This window comes from Salvelinus namaycush, chromosome 36 (assembly GCF_016432855.1).
Source record: "Salvelinus namaycush isolate Seneca chromosome 36, SaNama_1.0, whole genome shotgun sequence".
In the NCBI taxonomy this organism is placed as follows: domain Eukaryota; kingdom Metazoa; phylum Chordata; class Actinopteri; order Salmoniformes; family Salmonidae; genus Salvelinus; species Salvelinus namaycush.
This window is the reverse complement of record NC_052342.1, coordinates 9,842,535-9,867,810: the sequence shown is the minus strand read 5'-3', so window position 1 is coordinate 9,867,810 and position 25,276 is coordinate 9,842,535. Positions and strand designations below refer to the sequence as shown.

The 25,276-nt window shown below is 42.0% G+C and overlaps 1 protein-coding gene across 1 annotated transcript in view; it reads right to left on the bottom strand.

Annotated features, from left to right (window-relative positions):
• LOC120030658 (rap1 GTPase-GDP dissociation stimulator 1-like) overlaps positions 1 to 14,493 on the bottom strand; it is a 57,964-nt gene extending 43,471 nt beyond the window's left edge. The window contains exons 1-3 of the mRNA XM_038976096.1: positions 14,085 to 14,493; positions 10,257 to 10,367; positions 6,850 to 6,972 (exon numbers count right to left, since the gene is read on the bottom strand). Coding sequence (XP_038832024.1) covers positions 6,850 to 6,972; positions 10,257 to 10,367; positions 14,085 to 14,088 — 238 coding nt within the window. The 5' untranslated portion in view covers positions 14,089 to 14,493. The remainder of the gene's footprint in view (positions 1 to 6,849; positions 6,973 to 10,256; positions 10,368 to 14,084) is intronic.
• Positions 14,494 to 25,276: the final 10,783 nt, after the last annotated feature.

Here is a 25,276-nt window from a genome sequence, read left to right as displayed (position 1 = left end):
AACGTTGAGCCTATTTCTTATACTGAGGTCTATAAAGCACTAAAGGCAATAGACACTAAAAAGTCTGCAGGTCCAGACAACCTGGATCCCTGTCTCTTAAAGATAGCAGATGATATTATTACTGAACATGTGGCTCACATTTTCAACTTTAGTCCCTTGACCAATTCTATAGGGGCTCCCAAGTGGTGCAGTGGTCAAAGACACTGCATCTCAATGCTAGAGGCGTCACTACAAACAACCGATTCCAGACTGTATCACAACCGGCCGTGATTGGAAGTCCCATAGGGCGGCGCACAATTGGCCCAGCGTATTCCGAGTTTGGCCGGTGTAGGCCATCATTGTAAATAAGAATTTGTTCTTAAAACTTCTTATGGCTGCAGGGGCAGTATTGAGTAGCTTGGATGAAAAGGTGCCTAGAGGTGCCCAGAGTAAACTGCCTGCTCCTCAGTCCTAGTTGCTAATATATGCATATTATTATTAGTATTGGATAGAAAACACTCTGAAGTTTCTAAAACTGTTTGAATGATGTCTGTGAGTATAACAGAACTCATATGACAGGCAAAAGCCTGAGAAAAAAATCCAACCAGGAAGTGGGAAATCTGAGGTTTGTAGGTTTTCAACTCATCGCCTATCGAATACACAGTGGGATATGGGTCAGTTTGCACTTCCTACGGCGTCCACTAGATGTCAACAGTCTTTAGAACCTTGTCTGATGCTTCTACTGTAAAGTGGGGCCGAAGGAGAGGGGATTGAGTAAGGTCTATCATGAGCTGAACATGCGCTGACCATGCGCGTTCATGTGAGAGCGAGTTCTGTTCTATCGCATTTCTGAAGACAAAGGAATTCTCCGGTTGAAACATTATTGAAGATTTATGTTAAAAACATCCTAAAGATTGATTCAATACATTGTTTGACATGTTTCTACTGACTGTTACGGAACTTTTTGACATTTCGTCTGCTTTTAGTGAACGTGCATCTATCTCCAAACTCCCTATCCTGGCCAAAGTCTGAATCCTTAGAACTCACAGTTAAAAGAAACTTCTTAATTGAAAAGAACATGCAGGGTTCAGTCTGGCTTTAGATCGGGGCACAGCACCACAACTGCAGCTATGGTAGTGGCAAATTACATCATGCACTTGATAAAAAGCCACATTGTGCTGCTCTGTTTGTTGATTTATCAAAGGCATTTGATTCAGTTGACAATGAATTGTTGCTAGCTAGACTCAGTAACATTGGTCTCAGTGAAGGGGCAGTAAATTGGTTTAGGAACTATCATTCTGACGGAACACAATGTGTACATGCTGACAATCACAAGTCTAGCTTTCTTAAGATTAATAGAGGTGTGCCCCAGGGTTAAATTTTAGCTCCTGTGTTGTCCTCAATTTTATTAATGATTTGGGAAATGGGAAGCAACCAGCAAAGTTGCAGATGATACAGTCATATATTCATGTGCTCCTTCTCTGGTTCATGCTGTTGAAGAGCTCCAGACTGCTTTTCAGTCACTGCAGGTCTCCCTTTATGGTCTAAAACTCATCATGAATGTAAAAAAAACAACATGACCTTTACCAGAGCTCAGGTTACCAGAGAAGGTTAGCATTGTCACATATGGTGGCTTATCCATTGAGAAAGTGTAATCCTACATATACCTAGATATATGGTTGGATGACAAGTTGTCCTTTAAAAGTTAATTTGGATAATTTTGTGAGGAAGCTTAAATTGAAATTGGGGTTTTATTTTCGCAATAAGGCTTGCTTCCCACTTATGGCTAGAAAGAAGCTTCTTTTCTCTCTCTCTCTAATTGATGATATACTTGTTGTATATGCATGCAGCCTCCTCTGTCTTACAGAGACTGGACTTTGTTTATCATGCATCCTTGGGCTTTATTACAAATGCCAAGTCACTCACCCACCATTACACAAAATGATAGGTTGGACCTCACTTTATATGTGCAGAAAGTTACATTTGTAGGTGTTCATCTACAAAGCAATTTTGGGTAAACTCCCTCTTTAGCTACAGTCTGGTCTCCTTCACCACCAGCAGTTACCATACACCATCTTCTAGGTGGTTGCTACTTAAAGTCCCCAGGACATTTACAGTATTAGGCAGGACTGCCTTCTCATCTTGTGCACCAGAGGCATGGAAAAGTCTACAACCCATGCTGTATCTAGATATGTTAGTGCCATTGAATTAATTAAATATTTTGATGGAAGACTGTTACAGAGGAGTGTAAATGCTTTTTTAGGCTGGATCATGTTGTTGAATTGTATGTTTTAATTGTGTAATGTATTGATTGTTGCGGCCTTCTTGGCCAAGTCTCCCTTGAAAAAGAGACTCGGTCTCAATGGTCTTTTCCTGGTTAAATAAAGGTTAAATAAAATAAAGTGGTCATACCCCAGGGTAGCTGTCTAGGCCTCTTACTATTAAAAATGTTTACTAATGACCTGGCACTGAGTAAAGCCTGTGTGTATATGTATGCTGATGACTCAACATCAGCTACCACAGCAAGTGAAATCACTGCAACACTTAACAAAGAGCCACAGTCAGTTTAAGAATGGGTGACAAGTAATAAGATAGTCCTAAATATTTATAAAACACAAAACATTGCATTTGGGACAAATCATTCACTAAATCTCAACTAAATCTGGTAATGAATAATGTGGAATTTGAGCAAGTTGCTTGGTGTAACCCTGGATTGTAAATTGTCATGCTCAAAACATATTTATGCAACGGTAGCTAAGATGGGGAGAGGTCTGTCCGTAATAAAGAGCTACTCTGCTTTCTTGACATCACTATCAACAAAACAAGTCCTACAGGCCCTAGTTTTGTCGCACCTGTACTACTGTCCAGTCATATAGTCAAGTGCCAAAAAGAGGGACATTACAGGTGGCCCAGAGCAGCACGACTGGCCCTTAAATGTACACGGAGAGGTAACATCAATAACATGTCAATCTCTCCTGGCTCAAAATAGAGGAGAGATTGAATGCATCACTACATGTCTTTGTGAGAGCTATTGACATGTTGAAAGCACAGAGCTGTCTGTTCAAACAACTAGCACCCAGCTCAGACACACATGCATACCCTGCAAAACATGGCACCAGGGGTCTCTTCACAGTCCCCAAGACCAGAACTGACTCTGGGAAACGCACAGTACTACATAGAGCCATGACTACATGGAACTCTATTCCACATCAAGTAACTCAAACGAGCAGTAAAATCAAACTTAACTTAAAACTACGCCTTATGAAACGTGGACTGTGAAGAGACACAAACAGGCGCATAGTAAAAACTTCCAAATACATTTTACTCAGGAATGCAACAAAAAAAGGTTATTTTAGTCCAGTAGGTTTGACACAGTGAGCCTTCAACAGTGAACTGGGCATAGATATTTCCAGGGCCACTGACAGATAAAATGCCAGCGGGTTGGTGTAAATGCTCAGGCTGGCACATCAGCAGGCAGCGATCATTAGATGCTGCTAAAAGTACATTCATTATCTCAACCGTTTCCTCCCCCAACTCGGTCACTTCCGTTGAACTCGGAGCCTGCCTCTCTGAAACCCACTCATAAATTACCCTACAAGCATCTTCTGACACGGCAGCATCTGGGTTAAGGGGCCATGCATATTATAATTTGTCACATGGCAAACGGAAGACTACTCGAGTCCAATATGTGGCCAAGAAAAATGTGACTTCTTTACAATTGGAGAAGTCAAGAAGCCATCAACTTATTTTAAATGACCAAATCTCATCCGTGCTATCGTAACGCTTTAACACGCGCACTATTTAGCTGTTATGGGTAATAAGAGTGTTATTAATGTCTTATGTTGATAGAATGAATAAATCTATCCCCTAATCTCACCTTTTATGTTATGGTCTCTAACAAACAGTTCCTGAACCTCAACAACCAGCCACTCACTGCTGTGCATGTTCCTTTGGTCAAGCCACAGTATGGCATGGAGTAAATAAATGACTCACTGTGCCAATGTGTGAAAATTACTACTGTCTAGGAAAGCAAGATAGATGGCAACACCAACAAACAGGTCTCCTATGGTGCCTGCTGTTAGGAGTCTGAAGCCATCTGTTGCCGTTCGAACGGGAAAAGGCAGAATTTCCAAATGGGGAGCGGGGTGGACAAACAACAAACAAGGACACGTCCACAATCTAGGCTACACAGCAAAAATATATAGACTATCACCCATACGTGATTATCTAAGATTGAAAACACGCAACATTTTCATCCATAGTCTTGAGCATCAGCCCACAAATAGATAAATCACCATCCCATTCAATAAACCCTTTTGAACCCAAAGTGGCCGTCGACTGCCTTTCTTTAAATTACTATAGCGGCCGCGAACAGGCTTGTTTTTATAACAATACCTGTGTCAATATCGCAATATTATCTTGCTAACGACCTGCTGTCGTATTCGCGTGGTTGTTGTCATCAACCAGAAGCAGGGTATGCCGTCATTTGACGAACATTTTTTTCTTCAATTCATTACTCAAAATGACAGCGCCAAAGCAGACACGACTTTTCACTGTGAAAAAGACTTTATCTATGTTGGTTGGTGATACGGATTCGCACAGGTGCTTGCACTTTAAAAAGAGATGATGTCGAGGTGAGTGAAATAAGGAAACAGCATATATATGTTTTGTGTTGTGGATGTTTGAGGCTGTGTTTATCTGTTGGGCTTAGTTTATGGTTTGTCATGTTTGCTTGGGGCAGATATTCATAGGCTATACATTGCCTCGTATTCCTGTCGTATACATTGCCTTGTATTCCTGTCGTATACATTGCCTCGTATTCCTGTCGCGTTAGGGTATTAGATGCCAGCGCAGTGGAGCTCATATGATAAGTTGGATATTTTTCTTCTCATAGCCAGCTAACAAGTTGCTTGTTTTGTACTGTTTCTACCGATGCAATTAATTTGAAAGCTGTCCGAGCTTCATTAGTTATGAAGCTCGGACAGTTAACACTGGCGAACTCTGCAGTTAGTCTGTCAGGCAAGAAAGCAAGAGTTGATTGGAGGAGAGAGACAGTGTGTGTGTGTGTGGGTGGAACGGGAGGCGTGTAACTGTATCACCCATTATGGAAACCCCTTATTAGGAAGAGAGTATGTGTATGTTGAGAAAAAGAAAGAGGAAGGAAGAGTGTGTGTGAGACATTATGTTCCTGACTACAATTGTATCCTATTTGTTGCTCTTCTCACTCTGTTCCTGTAGGTCAGTGAAAGAGAATGAATTGACGTGGAGAGTCAAGGCTCAGCAGCAAAAGGCAGGGAGGAAGAGGAGTTAGAGATGACTGGAGAGTGGAGGGAGAGAGGAAGAGGAGAGTAGAAGGAGGTAGAGGAACATGAGGGAGGACAAAGAAGAGCACAAAGTCCCACTATTCACCCTTGTACCACACAGCCTGGGGCTAAAGTGACAGTGGCAGGGGTTTTGGAGTTGTTTATAAAGGTGGTAGGAACGTATCTGTTCCAGAGCTTGTAATGTATTACAACAAGAAAATGTGAGGGGTTGACCATCTTGACCAACTGAGGAGCTATTACAATGTTGGATGCACAGGCAGAAAATGGTGGAAGTACTGTATGTGTTTTGGGGGATACTCAACATTGCCATCATAAATGTGTACATTGTGTGGGGGACCCTGCAAAAGCCCCTTCACAGAAACCGCAGGCGCTGGTCCCAGAAGGCATTCAAAATGCAGCTTGTGCATTCACTTTGTGATATGGCTACAGTGCCAGGAAGAGGAGATCCAAGAGTGTGACACCAGGGAGTGTAGATTGAGTTTTAACTCATAATTTGAAAGCAGGTGAAGTTTGAAGGGCGCGAGAGAGGGTGTGTGGTGTGCATCCTGAGTAGATGCAGGGCAAAGAGTGGGAGATGTGTGGAAACCTCCTTTGAGTGCTCTACGTGTTCGGCAACACCTTGCATGATGAGGCCGTGCTTCCAGCAGTTCCATGACAAGTTGTAAGCTAAATGCAAACACTAACGTGACAGTGTGAAATATGAATTTGTCCTACAAATCTTTTACTGTCTCTGAACAGTTTTTTTTAATCTTCTCTCTCTAATACTGGTTGCAGTTAGTGAGTTTTCAAAGTAGGCTACTATTTCTACATTTTGTGTCAGGCCTGGTCTGTACTAAACCTTATTGAGAGAGGTTATCTACATGTTGAAATAGTCTCTGAAGAGTCGTTTGCATTTTTACAAGAATAAGAATCGCTGTCAAATCAAAGCCTACTTTGTGTGGGTTGTGAAATACTTTCTGAATATTGTCCTATGGTCACATTTTGGATAAATGTTTTATTTATATGTAAATAATATTTAAGTATAATATATTATAATTGGTACATTTTGAGTGAGTAATTTAGTCAAATTTACTACAATTGAAATACTCTAGGGTTTGTTGTTGTGTAAAGTGCTAATATTTTTTGATAGTGAGTGTCTATACACAATGGAAGACAAAATTAGTGTTATTCCTACTGACATGAATGTGGTGTCATTAAAGAGGTTGTGCTCTTTAAAACTAAGTTAACTTGTAATTGTCATTTGTTCTTTGTTTTTGAGCCATGTCTGTGTGTTTGAAATGTGTGAGAAAAATGTGCTTTATCTTAAATTCTCAGTAAGCTACAGCAGCATTCTAGTAATTCTATTGGGGTTTAAAGGGTTAACACGGAAAATGAAGATAATGCTAACTAAATGAGAAATACATACAAATGCAGGCTAAATCGCCTGAGAATAAACAAAGTGTAAAAATTGGATACTGACAAGATGGCGGAACCAAAAGTGAGAAGAATGATGCTTCCTGGGGAGGATGAGATGAGGTGTGGAGAAACCAAGCGAAGGGTGCCTCACCATTTTTGGCCACCTCGGCTATGATGTTGGCTACTTTGGGGGTGCAAGAGGACTGTGGGGCCAGCAGGGTGGGAAGCAGGGGGAGAACGCCCATCTCCTGGATCTTCTCACTGGCGTCAGCATCTAGGAGGGGAAAGGAGAAGGGGAGAGAGGAGGTGAACAGTTGGGGAAAAAAGGGCTCTCAATTTGTCTTTCTATGAATCCTTGCATTCTATCCCCTTGCCCCATCTGAGTCAGCAGGTAGCCTAGCGATTAGGAACGTTGGGCCGGCAAGGTGGAAAAAACTAGCGTTCTGCCCTTGAGCAAGGCAGTTAACCAACAACGACTGCTGCCTAGGCGCAAATGATGCGGACGCTGATTAAGGCAGCCCTCCACACCTGTCTGATTCAGAGGGTTTGGGTTAAATGCGGAAGACACATTTCGGTTGGATGTATTCAGTTGTACAACTGACTAGGATTCACCTTTCCCTTTCTCTATTGAAGGAGAAGATCCAAGACCCTGCCCTCTGTCCTTCTCTAAAGCTTTTGAAAACGAGGCAAGTAGAGAGGACGTATGGATGAGCTGGGCAATGTGAAGCGGATAATGCTTTTCCATTCCATCCAGGTCGCTCAACTTGTTGGGTTATTTATGATCATCCCAAGCCAGGCTCCATGAATAAAATGACTAGCAGTTGGAAACTAGCGTAGACATTAAATTATTATTGTAACCAAATAAATTACCATCACTGATTTTTATTATTAGGCTAAAGGTGGTATCACAAAAAGTGTGCGAGCATTTATTTAATTTTTTCTTGGTCAGCACCTCACCCAAACAGACTACTGTACGTTCAGAACCATCTCTTGCCAATGCCAAGAGACAGGAAGTGGATGGGTTGTGCTGCCAAGTGCAGTAAAACATTAAAGCTACAACAGTAAACACAAAGCTAAAAGACAGCTGAGGATGCAGATAGCCAGCTAACTCAATTAACTTAAAAAAACACAAATAAGGCCAATAAAATGCTCAAACAACGAGATACTGACCTAGGCCGAGCCAAAACAGGCAGATGGTTATGTTACCCAAACTAAGGAGGACGGACAGATGTGAATAAGGCTGGCTGACATGGGCCTTGCACGAAAACAAATGTGAGTCTGGTGACTAGAAAGTTAGATACTATATGTTCTCCGTCATTTTCTTTGGAGATTTTCTATGGTTTTGATAGTCACACATAAGCCCCTTACCTATCAGAACTGGTACAGAATCCAGAAGCATCCACTAAATATAACCCATTAGGGGGCTAATGTGTCAATGATGTTTTGAGCGTGGCGTTAATCTACTGGAAGTGTCAGAATTCTGACTTCAATGCGTTCAAAACAACTGGGAACTTGGGGGGGGGTTGCTTTGAGCGATCATCCAGGTCGGAATTCCAAATCGGAAACTCAGGCATCTTTCTAGAGCTCTGACATTTCGACCTTAACATCACTGACGTCATGATTTGATTTTGTTTTAACCTGTTTGGGCTGCAGGGGCAGTATTGAGTAGCCGGATAAAAGGTGCCCATTTCAAACGGCCTCGTACTCAATTCTTGCTCGTACAATATGCATATTATTATTACTATTGGATAGAAAACACTCTCTAGTTTCTAAAACCGTTTGAATTATATCTGTGAGTAAAACAGAACTCATTTTGCAGCAAACTTCCTGACAGGAAGTGGAAAATCTGAAATCGATGCTCTGTTCTAGGCCCTGCCTATAAAGGTCCTTGATATTTATTAGAATACATGCACTTCATACGTCTTCCACTAGATGTCGACAGGCAGTGAGAGAAGAAATGAAGTGTATAACTTGATCTGGGGTCGAATAAAAGCTCTTTGCATGACGTGTCACCAGTTTCCTGTTTTCTGGAGAGCGCGCGAAGGGACCTGGATTTGCCTTCTGATAAGCTGTCGTTATAGACGACTAATATCTCCGGCTTTGATTTTATTTGATACATGTGACAATATCATCGTAAAGTATGTTTTTTCAATATAGTTTTATTAGATTATTGAAATTTTTTCGGGACGTTAGGCGTGTTGCTTTGTCTGCGTATGTTCAGGAAGGAGAGCTTCGCGCCACTTTGCTAGCTTTCCGTGCTAATTGACTGGAGAAGAGGACATTCTAAATCCAAACAACGATTGTTCTGGACAAAGGACCCCTTGTACAACATTCTGATGGAAGATCAGCAAAAGTAGGACCCATTTTATGATGTTATTTCATATATCTGTCGTACATGTGAACTAGTAGTTTGCGGCCAGGTTTTGGGCACGCTCTCGCCATAACGTAAACTGCATATCGTAATGAAGTTATTTTTAGAATTCTAACACGGCGATTGCATTAAGAACTAGTGTATCTATCATTTCCTATACAACATGTATTTTTTTGTTATGTTTATGAACAGTTATTTGGTCAGAATATGTGTGTCAGAAAAATATCCGGACGTTGTGGGAAAAAGATGCTACGTTAGCACAATGTATAACCACTGATTTCAGCTCTAAATATGCACATTTTCGAACAAAACATAAGTGTATGTATAACCTGATGTTATAGGACTGTCATCTGATGAAGCTTATCAAGGTTAGTCAAAAATTATATATCTTTTGCTGGTTTGTTACGATCGCTAACTTTTGCTGCTGGGGAATGGCTTGTGTTTCTGGCTATTGTGGTAAGCTAATATAATGCTATATTGTGTTTTCGCTGTAAAACACTTAAAAAATCGGAAATATTGGCTGGAATCACAAGATGCCTGTCTTTCATTTGCTGTACACCATGTATTTTTCAGAAATGTTTTATGATGAGTATTTAGGTATTTGACGTTGGTGTCTAATTACTCTGGCTGCTTCGGTCCTATTTGTGACGGTAGCTGTGATGGTAGCTGCAATGTAAAACTGATTTATACCTCAAATATGCACATTTTTCGAACAAAACATAGATTTATTGTATAACATGTTATAAGACTGTCATCTGATGAAGTTGTTTCTTGGTTAGTTAGGTTGGCTTTGTGCATGCTACCTGTGCTGTGAAAAATGTCTGTCCTTTTTTGTATTTGGTGGTGAGCTAACATAAATATATGTGGTGTTTTCGCTGTAAAACATTTTAAAAATCAGACATGTTGGCTGGATTCACAAGATGTTTATCTTTCATATGCTGTATTGGACTTGTTATTGTGTGAAAGTTAAATATTTCTAAAAAATATATTTTGAATTTCGCGCCCTGCACTTGAAGTGGCTGTTGTCATATTGTGCCTGGCTTCGGGCTTGCAGCCCGAAGAAGTTAGTCAGAGTTCCCAGTGGTCTTGAAAGCACCATAAACTTGCATCCATCCTGTACTGTGCATAAGGTCCAGAAGGGTACCCTCCAGCAATGTCACAGTCTGAGGAGTGTGGGTCAAACTTACTGTTGTGGGCCAGTGCTTTGAGCAGGCAGTCCAGGCAGCTCTCCACACTGTCTGTGCTGCTGTCAGCTGAGGCTAGCTTCAGCTTCTTCAACGCATCACTCAGGTTATCTGCTGTGAGGGGGAAAGTGAAAAGATGAATGGGCAGTGGTCCTGACCTCAGTTTACTCCTAGGTCTTAGGTAGCCTACACTGTTTTTATCAATGGCTGGATGGCAGATTTGACCACAGTTGCTACCTTCAGCCATACAGTATAGAGCAACCCACAAGTAATATCACACAGTTTAAAGGCATATGAGAAGACATACAGGCTACACTAAATCCACCATCCATAATTTTGTCAATGTCTGAATCTGACTGTTAAACAGTCGCCGTCCTCTGCCTAGTATCCTGCCCCGAACCTTAGTCACTGTTACTAGCCGGCTATCACCCGGTACGCTACCCTGCACCTTAGAGAATGCTTTGCCCTCTGTACATCGAGCCATTGAACACTGGTCACTTTAAGAATGTTTACATACTGTTTCACCCACTTTATATGTACAGGACATTCGGAAAGTATTCAGACCCCTTGACTTTTTCCAGTTTTGTTACAGCCTTATTCGAGAATGGATTACATTTGGGGTTTTTTCGCTGATCAATCTACACACAATACCCCGTAACGACGAAGCAAAAACAGGTTTATAATTTTTTGCAAATATATCACATTTACGTAAGTATTCAGCGATGTTGCCAGGTTTCCTCTAGATGTGACGCTTGGCATTCAGGCTAAAGAGTTCAATCTTGGTTTCATCAGACCAGAGAATCTTGTTTCTCATGGTCTAAGAGTCCTTTAGGTGCCTTTTGGCAAACTCCAAGCGGGCTGTCATGTGCCTTTTACTGACGAGTGGCTTCCGTCTGGCAACTCTACCATAAAGGCCAGATTGGTGGAATGCTGCAGAGATGGTTGTACTTCTGGAAGGTTCTCCCATCTTCACATAGTCACTCTGACAGAGCTCCAGAGTTCCTATCAGGTTCTTGGTCACCTCCCTGACCAAGGCCCTTCTCCCCCGATTGCTCAGTTTGTCCGGGCGGCCAGATCTAGGAAGAGTCTTGGTGGTTCCAAATTTCTTCCATTTAAGAAAGATGGAGGCCACGGTGTTCTTGGGGATCTTCAATGCTGCAGAAATGTTTTGGTACCCTTCCCCAGATCTGTGCCTTGACACAATCCTGTCTCGGAGCTCTACGGACAATTCCTTCGACCTCATGGCTTGGTTTTTGCTCTGACATGCGCTGTCAACTGTGGGACCTTATATACCAGGTGTGTGTTCCTTCCCAAATCATGTCTAATCAGAAACATCAAGGATGATCAATGGAAACAGGATGTACCTGAGCTCAATTTCGAGTCTCATAGCAAAGGGTCTGAATACTTATGTAAATAAAGTATGTTTATTATTTGTAAAAAATTTGCTAACATTTCTAAAAACCTGTTTTCATTTAGTCATTATGGGGTATTGTGTAGATTTGAGAGAAATTGTTTTAATCTATTTTAGAATAAGGCTGTAATAACAAAATGTGGAAAAAGGAAAAGGGTCTGAATACTTTTCGAATGCACTATATTCTAGTCATGGCTAATCCTATATAACTACTGCTGTACACCTTTAATATTCATATACTGTCTATACGCACCATTATATATATTCCGGACACTGACATTGCTCATTCTGATATTTCTTCATTTTAACTTTTTGGATTATGTGCGTATTGTTTTGTATTGCTATGTATTATTACTGCACTGTTGGAGCTAAAAACAAGCATCTTGCTGCACCTGCAATATCTGCAAATCTGTGTACGCAACCAATAGAATTTGACTTGATTTGAATAGAAATGTGTCTCAAAACAAGAGGCCGAAAAACACTTTTGTAACGTTATTACACAATAAGAGACTGAAAGGTCGAGAGACAGACAAACTGACTTAAACCAACGCCTTCTGGCTCCTCCTGCATAAGGATGCACACAGCTGTGCCCCGCATCATCACTTCCACTGTTCCATCGCCCTCCATTCTCCTTCTCAAATGGTGGCTCTAGACAACACTGTGACAGATTGGTCATACAGCAGTGGGCCCCAGTATAATCAGGACATGAGCAGTTGTAGAGCTCATCCCTGAGGAGCTCTACAACCGTAGGCATAGCTGACATGTGGCAGTGGGTATCAGACCATTAGGACTGCACCAACACACATTGGGTAAACAGGAGCATGTCAATACAATAATATTGTATGGATAGGAGTTCAAGTCATGATGGGAACTGCCTCGGTCACAGGCTGTACTTTGATGGGTCCTTATAATGGACATTCTCTGTCGAAACAGTACACCTGGTATGCTAGGCCAACTCTAATAATTATTTAGAGATTTTGACATCCAGAGCTGTTACAGAGCTCAGCTAATGGGCTGCCCCAGGGGAAGAGGAGCTGAGGTGACAGCCACACACTCACAGAGAGAGAGCGAGCGAGCGAGCGAGAAAGAGCAAAGACCATGACATTCCCCCTCCCGCAGATGGTCTCAAATGTGTGCAGTGAGGATTTGGATTAAACCGTGTGACAATTTTAAAACCAGTCAAACGAGTTGTTTTTTCCAGCCTGGCCTCCATTATATAATGGATTTTTATTGCCATTCAGATTATGGTATCTGTCAGGGTCCCTCCCTATGGCTAATGAGGCCCGAGTGATGCATTACCGTAACACAAGACATGTTAGAAAAATGTTAGAAACACATAACAGGCAATGTTTGCATAAAGACTGCGCCAGTCAATTATCCATAACTAATAAGTCTAGCTTTCTGTGCCTATTGATGATTCTACCCACCAGTCTTCAATCAAAGCATTGATAAATGCAATGAATTAAGTGTGTTACTGCTTGGTTGGAGCAAAAGCCTGCACCCACACTGCTCTTCAGGGTAAGATGCCCAACCCTGTCCTATAAAGATATGGGTCGGTGGATGGATCGGTTCATCTGACCTCCTTTCTGCAGAATCACATCATGGAAAATTCTGGAGGCTAGTACCATGTGCTTGCACATTGTATTGCAATGGAGATACAAAATATACCCCAGAATTCTGGAACAATCAAAAACCCTGATGAGACAAGAGTACAACCTACTCAACAATCCAACGCAAGTCACTGGGAATAAATTATTCGAGTTAAAATGGGAGTAGATGCATTACTCCCAAAAGAGAGCATCCTCAGTCAATGCATTTTTCTTACTAAGTGTCAGGCACACAATTACTATAAAAGGCGCCATGAACAGCTCGATTCGTCAGTGTGTGAGTGTAGGACTATTGCATAACGGTGTGATATGGATGGCAAACATGTCTGCGCTGACTAACAGTGCAATACACTGATGATAGTAAACAAGTAGTACGGCTGTCAACATGTATGCATGTGGTAATGTGGTAGTAGCTAGAATTTGTGTTTAACTAAATAGTTGATGATTCAATGCAATAAATTCCATACGAGGCTCGAGTTGAAAAAAAATACAACGTTAGCAATATGGCTGTCAAGAATGCAGGTTCTGTCTAGCAATGCTCGTGTTACATAATGCCATTGCATGGGCAAGCGAACAGACAGCTTCCCGTTTCCTCTATCCACCCCACCTACTCGAATGAATCAAGAACTCAAGACACAAAGTGCGGTCTTCTAGTTGGCTGCAAACATGGGACATATTTAGTTAGTTAGGCTAATTACGATACGCACCCACCTACCCTTACATGTGTGGGCTACTATGTCCACGTCTGTCTGTGTAATCTTTACAATAATTGACAACTGGATGACGTATGATTCAGAAAGTGTTGCTACTCACCCATTTGGCTACTGTAGTGCGCGTGATAGTCCCAATCAGTTTCGAATTAGGATGCGCCCAGAAGGCTGTCAAATGTGTATTCACAGCAAAAAATATATATAAGTTATATGTGTTGGTCAACACTTGATTTTATATTATTTGAAGTCGCTAGATTGCTAGCTGGCTGGTCAATCAGATACCAAGGCCCACCTTAGCAAGCCCACGCCGTGTCGTACCCGGCAATACTAGCAAACTACACAACCTCTCCCTCCCAGATGGCGCCGGGGATGCTTGCAGCCTAGCCTATCGTACGACCCCGACCTCACAACTACGATGGTATGGTTGTGTAATTTATCCGCTGGTAATATTCATCCACGCCAAAATTCGCTACTTCAACTACAGAGTTTTGCTTCAACCCTACTAGAAACGCACTTCCTATACTCGCTTGCTTGCAGTTGCGGCACAGAATCCATGCACAGGGAATAGCAGCCTATTGCTTGCAGTTGATTGGTTATTGGCCTGTACATAAGATCTCGTTTTCCACGATTATTGGCCAAAGTCTGTGTCGTTGGCTCGTGCCACGCCCTAAAGTGTTAAAAAATGCCCACCTTTCAAGTGACATCCACAATCCATAGCAATTAAGTCATACAAACATAATTGTAATAGGCAAACAAGCAAAATTGTAGCTACAAAGTTTGGTCTGGTTGCGACTTCACTGGAAGACTAAGGCACTCTGTTAATTTGACTATCTGGGTTAGGAGGGATTGGACCATAGAAATAAAATTGATAGAAATTAGAATGTGCTGCTGTTTTTTGGATTACCAAAATCCATGACCGGGAACTGCCTGAAAATCAATTATCATGAGAAGGGCGGAGATGTATCCATATGTAATTTTACTGGGCAGAGATTTTGTATCCATATGTATTTTTACAGCTGTAGATTGGTACTTTCAACATTTCCCCCTATGTAAATAAATTGAATTAAAGCTTACTCTCAGTGGTCGTTTGAGCATGTTGTTCCGGCTAAAATAGCCAACCTGGCCCATCCCTCACTACTGTATTTATACAGTAAATCTAATAATTATAAAATTACTGTTTTGCAGATTTAAACATGTACATTCACAGAAATACTACATTATACATGTAATTCACCGCTCACACAGATGATACCAGTTTCCAACTTCCCACCCACACATGGGAGATGGGTTGCGTGACGTTCAGTACAACAGAACGGTGTGCAACGTTGAAATCAACAGAAACGGTACGGTACTGAATGACCAATTGAAACATTTGTGGTTATGGTGTCCCAGGGGCCTATTATAATATGGTGTCAGTACAAAAAAGTATGAATGTATGTACTTGTAAGTCGCTCTGGATAAGAGCGTCTGCTAAATGACTTAAATGTAAATGTAAATGTGTCCCAGGGTCCTATTATAATATGGTGTAATGCACGAGTTTTGTTATTTCAAATGATAACACCCATATTGATCAAGCCACACCCACCAGACGGAAGCAAACGTACCTGTTGAAGAACGGTGCGCACCGTTTTGGTGAAAACGTGCCTTTCAGTAAAAACCGTTACGCAACGTTGCAAACGTTGAATGCACCCCTGATGTAAACTACCCTATGTGTTACTGCCATCTAGCGGTGTGTTTATTAACACGCAGACCAATGTTTGCCATCTAGGCAGGTTCAGTGTAGACTGGCTGACCGCAGAGGGGTATCCTAGGAAGCAAGCTAGATCTACTCAGGGTTTTCTAAAGCTAAACAGCTTGTTAGCGTCACATTCCAGCTCAGGCTTCATCCGTACAATGACGGTGGATATTGCTCGTCCGCCTGTTGAACTCTAGCAGGTACGGCGAGTGCATGTTGTATATGGATAGTCGAACTCAGAACTCTTCATTCCCTTTACCAAAAAATATAGCAGTTTTGAATTTGCCTTACAAATGCTGTAACTGCAGTCGACTGTGGCATTTTGGACGCAATAATTGCAGAATAACTGCAGTGTACTGCATTTGAACTTCAGTTAAACTGCAAAATTACTTAACAAGAAAAATGGTGTTTTGGGCGCAGTATTTGCAGCATGCATTGTTTTTGTACTGGTTGAGACAATGCTGAAACATCAATCCATGAGAAACTCAGTGCAACGTTTTCATTTGTGCCGAAAATAAAATAAAAGTTGTCTTAAATTCAGCAGGCAATGGTGTGAAATAGGCTTTTAGAAGTACCGTCTTTATTTTATTACTTAACTTTAATGCCGTCTTTGTGCTTTTGTAACCGGTGTGAAATGGCTAGCTAGTTAGCGGGGTGCGCGCTAATAGCGTTTCAATCGGTGACGTCACTCGCTCTCAGACCTTTAAGTAGTTGTTTCCGAAGCAACACGGTTACACTTTGCGGTGCTTATCAATGCACAAGCATCACTCCTATCAATATACACTATATATATAAAAGTATGTGGACACCCCTTCAAATGAGTGAATTCGGTTATTTCAGCCACACCCATTGCTAACAGGTGTATAAAATCGAACATAATCCAGCAAGTTGGTTTGTCAAATTTCTGCCCTGCTAGAGCTGCCCCGGTCAACTGTAAGTGCTGTTATTGTGAAGCAACATACCTCAGTCGCAAAGTGGGTGGCCACACAAGGTCACAGAACTGGACCGCCAAGTGCTGAAGTGCGTAGCATGTAAAAATGGTCTGTCCTCGGTTGCAACACTCACTACCGAGTTCCAAACTGCCTCTGGAAGCAATGTCAGCACAATAACTGTTCATCCGGAGCTTCATGAAATGGGTTTCCATGGCCGAGCAGCCGCACACAAGCCTAAAATCACCAACGCTCAATGCCAAGTGTTGGCTGGAGTGGTATAAAGCTCGCCGGCATTGGACTCTGGAGCAGTTGAAACGCGTTCTCTGGAGTGATGAATTGCGCTTCACCATCTGGCAGTCTGACGGACTAATCTGGGTTTGGTGCCTGAATTCATAGTGCCAACTGTAAAGTTTGGGGTGGAGGAGGAATAATGGTCTGGGGCTGTTTTTCAAGGATCGGGCTAGACCCCTTAGTTCCAGTGAAGTGAAATTTTCATGCTACAGCATACAATGACATTCTGGACGATTCTGTGCTTCCAACTTTGTGGCATCAGTTTGGGGAAGGCCCTTTCCTGTTTCTGCATGACAAGGTCTCATCTCCCAACATAAGTGCCCGACCTCACTAATGCTCTTGTGGCTGAATGGAAGCTAGTCCCCACAGCAATGTTCCAACATCTAGTGGAAAGCTTTCCCAGAAGAGTGGAGGCCATTTATAGCATCAAAGGGGGATCAACTCCATGTTAATGGCCATGATTTTGGAATGAGATGTTTGCGGAGCAGGTGTCCATATACTTTTGGTCATGTAGTGTATATATTTTTATTGATTCATACAAAAGTGTTATTGTGTGAAGTTTAGCCCAAAACACATTCTGTCATTGCTAAATGTGTTTCGTGCTATATTTGAACATGACCATTTATTTTATTTTTTTACCCCTTTTTTTTCCCACCCCAATTTTGTGGTATCCAATTGGTAGTTACAGTCTTGTCCCATCGCTGCAACTCCCGTACGGACTCGGGAGAGGTTGACCGTCGAGAGCCGTGCGTCCCCCGAAACACAACCCCGCCAAGCCACACTGCTTCTTGACACAATGCCCGCTTAACCCGGAAGCCAGCCACACCAATGTGTCGGAGGAAGCACCATACACCTGGCGACCGTATCAGCGTGTATGCGCCTGGACCGCCACAAGAGTTGCAAGAGCGCGATGGGACAAGGACATTGCGGCCAGCCAAACCCTCCCCTAACCCGGACTGCGCTGGGCCAATTGTCTTCCGGTCGCGGCCAGCTGCGATACAGCCTGGAATCGAACCAGGATCTGTAGTGACACAGCTAGCACTGCGATGCAGTGCCTTAGACTGCTGCGCCACTCGGAAGGCCCAACATTACTATTTTTTAACACAAAAAAACCTACATTTGATTAATACAAGATCAGTCATCTTCCTCACATGTAGGGTGATGATGAAGCAATCTTTGCAAGAAGGGAATCTGATTTCATTGGTCCTCAACTCGCAGATCAGTAATTTCTTTCAAGGTAGCCTAAGTGGAGTTAAATGTGAGTTAATCTGCCCTGGAGTAGGTTAGTTCTAAAGGATTCGTTACCATAGAAATGTACCTTATTAAAAGGTGAGCCACTTTCGTATGACCGATTTTATCCTGAGTTGAACTCAGTTGACCAAAGTTACCTCTGTAACTCCTCAAACCGGCTCTCAAAGTTCTGACTTAAACCAGGGAGAAAGAGGAAGAGAAGAAAATATGCCTCCCTCCACAGGTGGCGTTGTTTCATTGTTTATCCCTCCAAGCAAGGAGTTTTTTTATGGAGGTCAATGAGTGTCGAATTTGGTCAACAAAAAAAATGAATGGCTTATTTGCTACGTGAGGTTTATTTGATCGAATCAAAGTTTTGTAATGCTAAAATTGTTACGAGTGTACTGATTATAGGTAAGACACATAACATCCCGGCAACTTTGAGAAAAAACACTTTATATCGAAGTTGTCTCGAGATGGCTATGCAAATTTATGGCATGAGGCTAGTATCATAGCATCTCTCTCCATTGAATACAAGTGATTGACGTCAACCACCCTCATCGAATATTAAAAATGGATTGCAAAAAGGAGATTTATCTGTCGTGTAGTAGGCTCCGTAACATGCGGACGCGATGGGCATAATTAAGGGTAAGTTTACTCGGCAAGCTTAGCATTCCATCACAGCATACATCATCAGCACATGCATACTCAAAATCGAATCAAAATGTATTTGTCACATGCGCCGAATACAACAAATGTAGACCTTACCGTGAAATGCTTAAAGTAAAAAAGATCTAATCACAAGAAATGTAAGTAACAATAACAAGGCTATATACAGGGGGTACCGAGTCAATATGTGGGGGTACAGGTTAATTGAGGTAATTTGTAAAGTGATAATGTATAGATAATAAACAGAGTAGTAGCAGTGTAAAAACAAATGTAAACAGTCCGGTGGCCATTTGATTAGTTTAGTTGTTCAGCAGTCTTATGGCTTGGGGGTAGAAGCTGTTAAGGTGCCTTTTGGTCCTAGATTTGACGCCCCGGTACCGCTTGCCGTGCGGTATCAGAGAGAACAGTCTATGACTTGGGTGACTGGAGTCTTTGACAATTTGGGGGGGGCCTTACTCTGACACTGCCTAGTATATAGGTTCTGGATGTCAGGAAGCTTGGCCCCAGTGATGTACTGGGCGGTACACACTACCCTCTGTAGCACCTTCCTGTCAGATGCTGAGCAGTTGCCATACCAGGCAGTGATGCAAACAGTCAGGATGCTCTCGATGGTGCAGCTGTAGAACTTTTTAATGATCTGGGGACCCATGCCAAATCTTTTCAGTCTCCTGAGGGGGAAAAGGTGTTGTCGTGCCCTCTTCACAACTGTCTTGGTGTGTTTGGACAATGATAGTTTGTTGGTGATGTGGACACCAAGGAACTTGAAACTCTCGACCCGCTCTCCAAGATCTCGCGATACATGGCCCCATCCTCCCCTCAATACGGTGCAGTCGTCCTGTCCCCTTTGCAGAAAAGCATCCCCAAAGAATGATGTTTCCACCTCCATGCTTCACGGTTGGGATGGTGTTCTTGGGGTTGTACTCATCCTTCTTCTTCCTCCAAACACGGCGAGTGGAGTTTAGACCAAAAAGCTCTATTTTTGTCTCATCAGACCACATGACCTTCTCCCATTCCTCCTCTGGATCATCCAGATGGTCATTGGCAAACTTCAGACGGGCCTGGACATGCGCTGGCTTGAGCAGGGGGACCTTGCGTGCGCTGCAGGATTTTAATCCATGACGCCGTAGTGTGTTACTAATGTTTTTTTTTGAGACTGTGGTCCCAGCTCTCTTCAGGTCATTGACCAGTTCCTGCTGTGTAGTTCTGGGCTGATCCCTCACCTTCCTCATGATCATTGATGCCCCACGAGGTGAGCTCTTGCATGGAGCCCCAGACCGAGGGTGATTGACCATCATCTTGAACTTCTTCCATTTTCTAATAATTGCGCCAACAGTTGTTGCCTTCTCACCAAGCTGCTTGCCTATTGTCCTGTAGCCCATCCCAGCCTTGTGCAGGTCTACAATTTTATCCCTGATGTCCTTACACAGCTCTCTGGTCTTGGCCATTGTGGAGAGATTGGAGTCTGTTTGATTGAGTGTGTGGACAGGTGTCTTTTATACAGGTAACGAGTTCAAACAGGTGCAGTTAATACAGGTAATGAGTGGAGAACATGAGGGCTTAAAGAAAAACTAACAGGTCTGTGAGCCGGAATTCTTACTGGTTGGTAGGTGATCAAATACTTATGTCATGCAATAAAATGCAAATTAATTACTTAAAAATCATACAATGTGCTTTTCTGGATTTTTGTTTTAGATTCCGTCTCTCACAGTTGAAGTGTACCTATGATCAAAATTACAGATCTCTACATGCTTTGTAAGTAGGAAAACCTGCAAAATCGGCAGTGTATCAAATACTTGTTCTCCCCGCTGTACGTATAATCACTGTGGGGACAATGTCGTCGATGCACTTATTGATGAAAAAGACATCCTGTTCTCATTGTACTTCCGTACTGTGTCAGAATACGTAGAATAAAATACCTGTATGTCCCTAGTGGTAAACTTGAGTAGTGCAGCAGAACACAACATATTAACCTCTTGTGAAAGTAAAACTCTAAGCATAACCCAATTCAAGCATTCCACAATTCTTGAATTGAAGAGTTATTCTTATACAAAGCACAGAATAATAACAGTTAAAAAGCACAACATAGTAACCATAACGACAGTAACATCAGAATATCACATTGACACTTTAGCAGTCAATTACAGTACTCACAATCTTTCCGATTTTACTGAATATAAGTCCTTTAGCCAAGCCGGGCTTCGTCTGACTCTCGCCTGATTGAATCTCTGTTTGAATAGTCTGTTGTGATTGCAAGGGAACTTGGGGGTGGGTGAGCAGCACTGTTTAATAGTGTGGCATGCTCAGGACACGTCTTTCCGTTATCAAGGATCTGTTGATTTTTGGTCTTTTTGTTTGGATAACTGCATGGCGCACTGTAATTTGGTGCACCCTTTTTGACATGAAAGGGAAGATTTACCCACACATGATCTCCCTCTGATGATTGATCGTTTCACCCTCCTTTTGGCGTTCGTGTAGGATTTAACTTTTTCTTGTGGCACGCACGGCATCGTCGGACACGGAGGGACTGTGTAGCGGGAGAATGTTCAGTTTTGTGTGCAGCATTCTGTTCAACAGCACATAGGGTTAAACTCCTTTAGTGGCATGAGCTGTCGTCCTGTAGTACATAAGGAATTGTTTCCTTCTCGGATCGTCGTTTGGAGACAGTCATTCCACCGCGCCATTTGCTCGTGGGTAGTACAGACACTTTGGAGTGTTTAATGTCTCTGTCATAGAAGGAATGGACTTCGTTCCTCTAAGTGAATTAAGCACCACTATCGCTTACACTTTCGTAGCAATTTCCATTGCGACTGAACATATCTGTTCAGAATTTAATGACAGTCTGGATAGTTACATTACTGGTAAACGCAACCTCAGGCCATTTACTGTAGTAATCCGCTAGGGTGATCGCGTAACTACAATCTGCTGGGGCAGTTTCAAACAGACCAACAATGTCAATTCCAAGTTTTTGCATGGGCCTTCAGCAATGTCTGACAGAGTTGACATGTTGATTGTAGTTATTATTATTTTTTGTCTAGAGTTGGATCAGTTTTAATATTGCGAATAGATTGTCGCTTCCATCAATGTAATTGTATATATATATATATATTCCCCAAAAATATATGGGGGTTTGGAAATGATGCAGACAATTACATTGATGGAAGCGACAATCTATTCGCTTCCATCAATAGACAATCTATTTAATATATATATATATATATATATATATATATATACACACACACACACACAGTTGAAGTCGGAAGATTACATGCACCTTAGTCAAATACATTTAAACTCAGTTTTTCACAATTCCTGACATTTAATCCTAGTAAAAATTCCATGTCTTAGGTCAGTTAGGATCACCACTTTATTTTAAGAATGTGAAATGTCAGAATAATAGTAGACAATGATTTATTTCAGCTTTTATTTCTTTCATCACATTCCCAGTGGGTCAGAAGTTTATATACACTCAATTAGTATTTGGTAGCATTGCCTTTAAATTGTTTAACTTGGGTCAAACATTTCAGGTCGCCTTCCACAAACTTCCCACAATAAGTTGGGTGAATTTTGGCCCATTCCTCCTGACAGAGCTGGTGTAACTGAGTCAGGTTTGTAGGCCTCCTTGCTCGCACACTTTTTCAGTTCTGCCCACAAAGTTTCTATAGGATTGAGGCCTTGGCTTTGTGATGGCCACTCCAATACCTTGACTTTGTTGTCCTTAAGCCATTTTGCCACAACTTTGGAAGTATGCTTGGGGTCATTGTCCATTTGGAAGACCCATTTGCGACCAAGCTTTAACTTCCTGACTGATCTCTTGAGATATCGCTTCAATATATCCACAGAATTTTCCTGTCTCATGATGCTATCTATTTTGTGAAGTGCACCAGTCCCTCCTGCAGCAAAGCACCCCACAATATGATGCTGCCACCCCCGTGCTTCACGGTTGGGATGGTGTCTTCGGCTTGCAAGCTTCCCCCTTTTTCCTCCAAACACAATGATGGTCATTATGGCCAAACAGTTCTATTTTTGTTTCATCAGACCAGAGGACATTTCTCCAAAAAGTACGATCTTTGTCCCCATGTGCAGTTGCAAACCGAAACCGTTTTTATGGCGGTTTTGGAGCAGTGGCTTCCTCCTTGCTGAGCGGCCTTTCGGGTTATGTCAATATAGGACTCGTTTTACTGTGGATATAGATACTTTCCTACCTGTTTCCTCCAGCATCTTCACAAGGGCCTTTTGCTGTTGTTCTGGGATTGATTTGCACTTTTCGCACTAAAGTGCGTTCATCTCTAGGAGACAGAACGCGTCTCCTTCCTGAGCGGTATGATGGCTGCGTGGTCCCATGGTTTCTACTTGCGTACTATTGTTTGTACAGATGGTCTTACAAGGTGGTACCTTCAGGCGTTTGGAAATTGCTCCCAAGGATGAACCAGACTTGTGGGAGGTCTACAAAAAAATGTCTGAAGGTCTTGGCTGATTTCGTCTGATTTTCCCATGTCAAGCAAAGAGGCAGTGAGTTTGATGGTAGGCCTTGAAATACATCCACAGGTACACCTCCAATGGACTGAAATGATGTCAGTTAGCCTATCAGAAGCTTCTAAAGTCATGACATCATTTAATGGAATTTTCCAAGCTGTTTAAAGGCACAGTCAACTTAGTGTATGTAACTTCTGACCCACTGGAATTGGGATATAGTGAATTATAAGTGAAATAATCTGTCTGTAAACAATCATTAGAAAAATTACTTGTCATGCACAAAGTAGATGTCCTAACTGACTTGCCACAACTATAGTTTGTTAACAAGACATTTGTGGAGTGGTTGGAAAAACGAGTTTTAATGACTCCAACCTAAGTGTATGTAAACTTCCGACTTCAACTTACCGGTCAAAATAACATCAAATTGATCAGAAATAGTGTAGACATTGTTAATGTTGTAAATGACTATTGTAGCTGGAAACGGCAGACTAAGGGAATATCTACATAGGCGTACAGAGGCCCATTCAGCAACCATCACTCCTGTGTTCCAATGGCATGTTGTGTTAGCTAATCCAAGTTTATCATTTTAAAAGGCTAACTTATCATTAGAAAACCCTTTTGCAATTGTTTGCACAGCTGAAAATGGTTGTGCTGATTAAAGAAGCATAAAAACTGTCCGCCTTTAGACTAGTTGAGTATCTGGAGCATCAGCATTTGTGGGTTCGATTACAGGCTCAAAATGGCCAGAAACAAAGACCTTTCTTCTGAAACTCGTCAGTCTATTCTTGTTCTGAGAAATGAAGGCTATTCCATGCGAGAAATCTCGTACAACGCTGTGTACTACTCCCTTCACAGAACAGCACAAACTGTCTCTAACCAGAATAGAAAGAGGAGTGGGAGGCCCCGGTGCACAACTGAGCAAGAGGACAAGTACATTAGAGTGTCTAGTTTGAGAAACAGATGCATCACCAGTCCTAAACTGGCAGCTTCATTAAATAGTACCCGCAAAACACCAGTCTCAACGTCAACAGTAAAGAGGCGACTCCGGGTTGCTGGCCTTCTAGGCAGAGTTGCAAAGAAAATGCCATATCTCAGACTGGCCAATAAAAAGAAAAGATTAAGATGGGTTAAAGAACACACACTGGACAGAGGAACTCTGCCTTGAAGGCCAGCATCCCGGAGTCGACTCTTCACTGTTGACGTTGAGACTGGTGTTTTGCAGGTAGTATTTAATGAAGCTGCCAGAAGAATCTCAAATATAACACCTTTTGGGTTACATGATTCAATATGTGTTATTTCATAGTTTTGATGTCTTCACTATTATTCTACATTGTAGAAAATAGTAAAAATAAACAAAAACCCTTGATTGAGTAGATGCTCTAAAACCTTTGACCGGTAGTGTACATATACAGTGGGGAGAACAAGTATTTGATACACTGCCGATTTTGCAGGTTTTCCTACTTACAAAGCATGTAGAGGTCTGTAATTTTTCTCATAGGTACACTTCAACTGTGAGAGACGGAAATCCAGAAAATCACATTGTATGATTTTTAAGTAATTAATTTGCATTTTATTGCATGACATAAGTATTTGATCACCTACCAACCAGTAAGAATTCCGGCTCTCACAGACCTGTTAGTTTTTCTTTAAGAAGCCCTCCTGTTCTCCACTCATTACCTGTATTAACTGCACCTGTTTGAACTCATTACCTGTATAAAAGACACCTGTCCACACACTCAATCAAACAGACTCCAACCTCTCCACAATGGCCAAGACCAGAGAGCTGTGTAAGGACATCAGGGGTAAAATTGTAGACCTGCACAAGGCTGGGATGGGCTACAGGACAATAGGCAAGCAGCTTGGTGAGAAGGCAACAACTGTTGGCGCAATTATTAGAAAATGGAAGAAGTTCAAGATGACGGTCAATCACCCTCAGTCTGGGGCTCCATGCAAGATCTCACC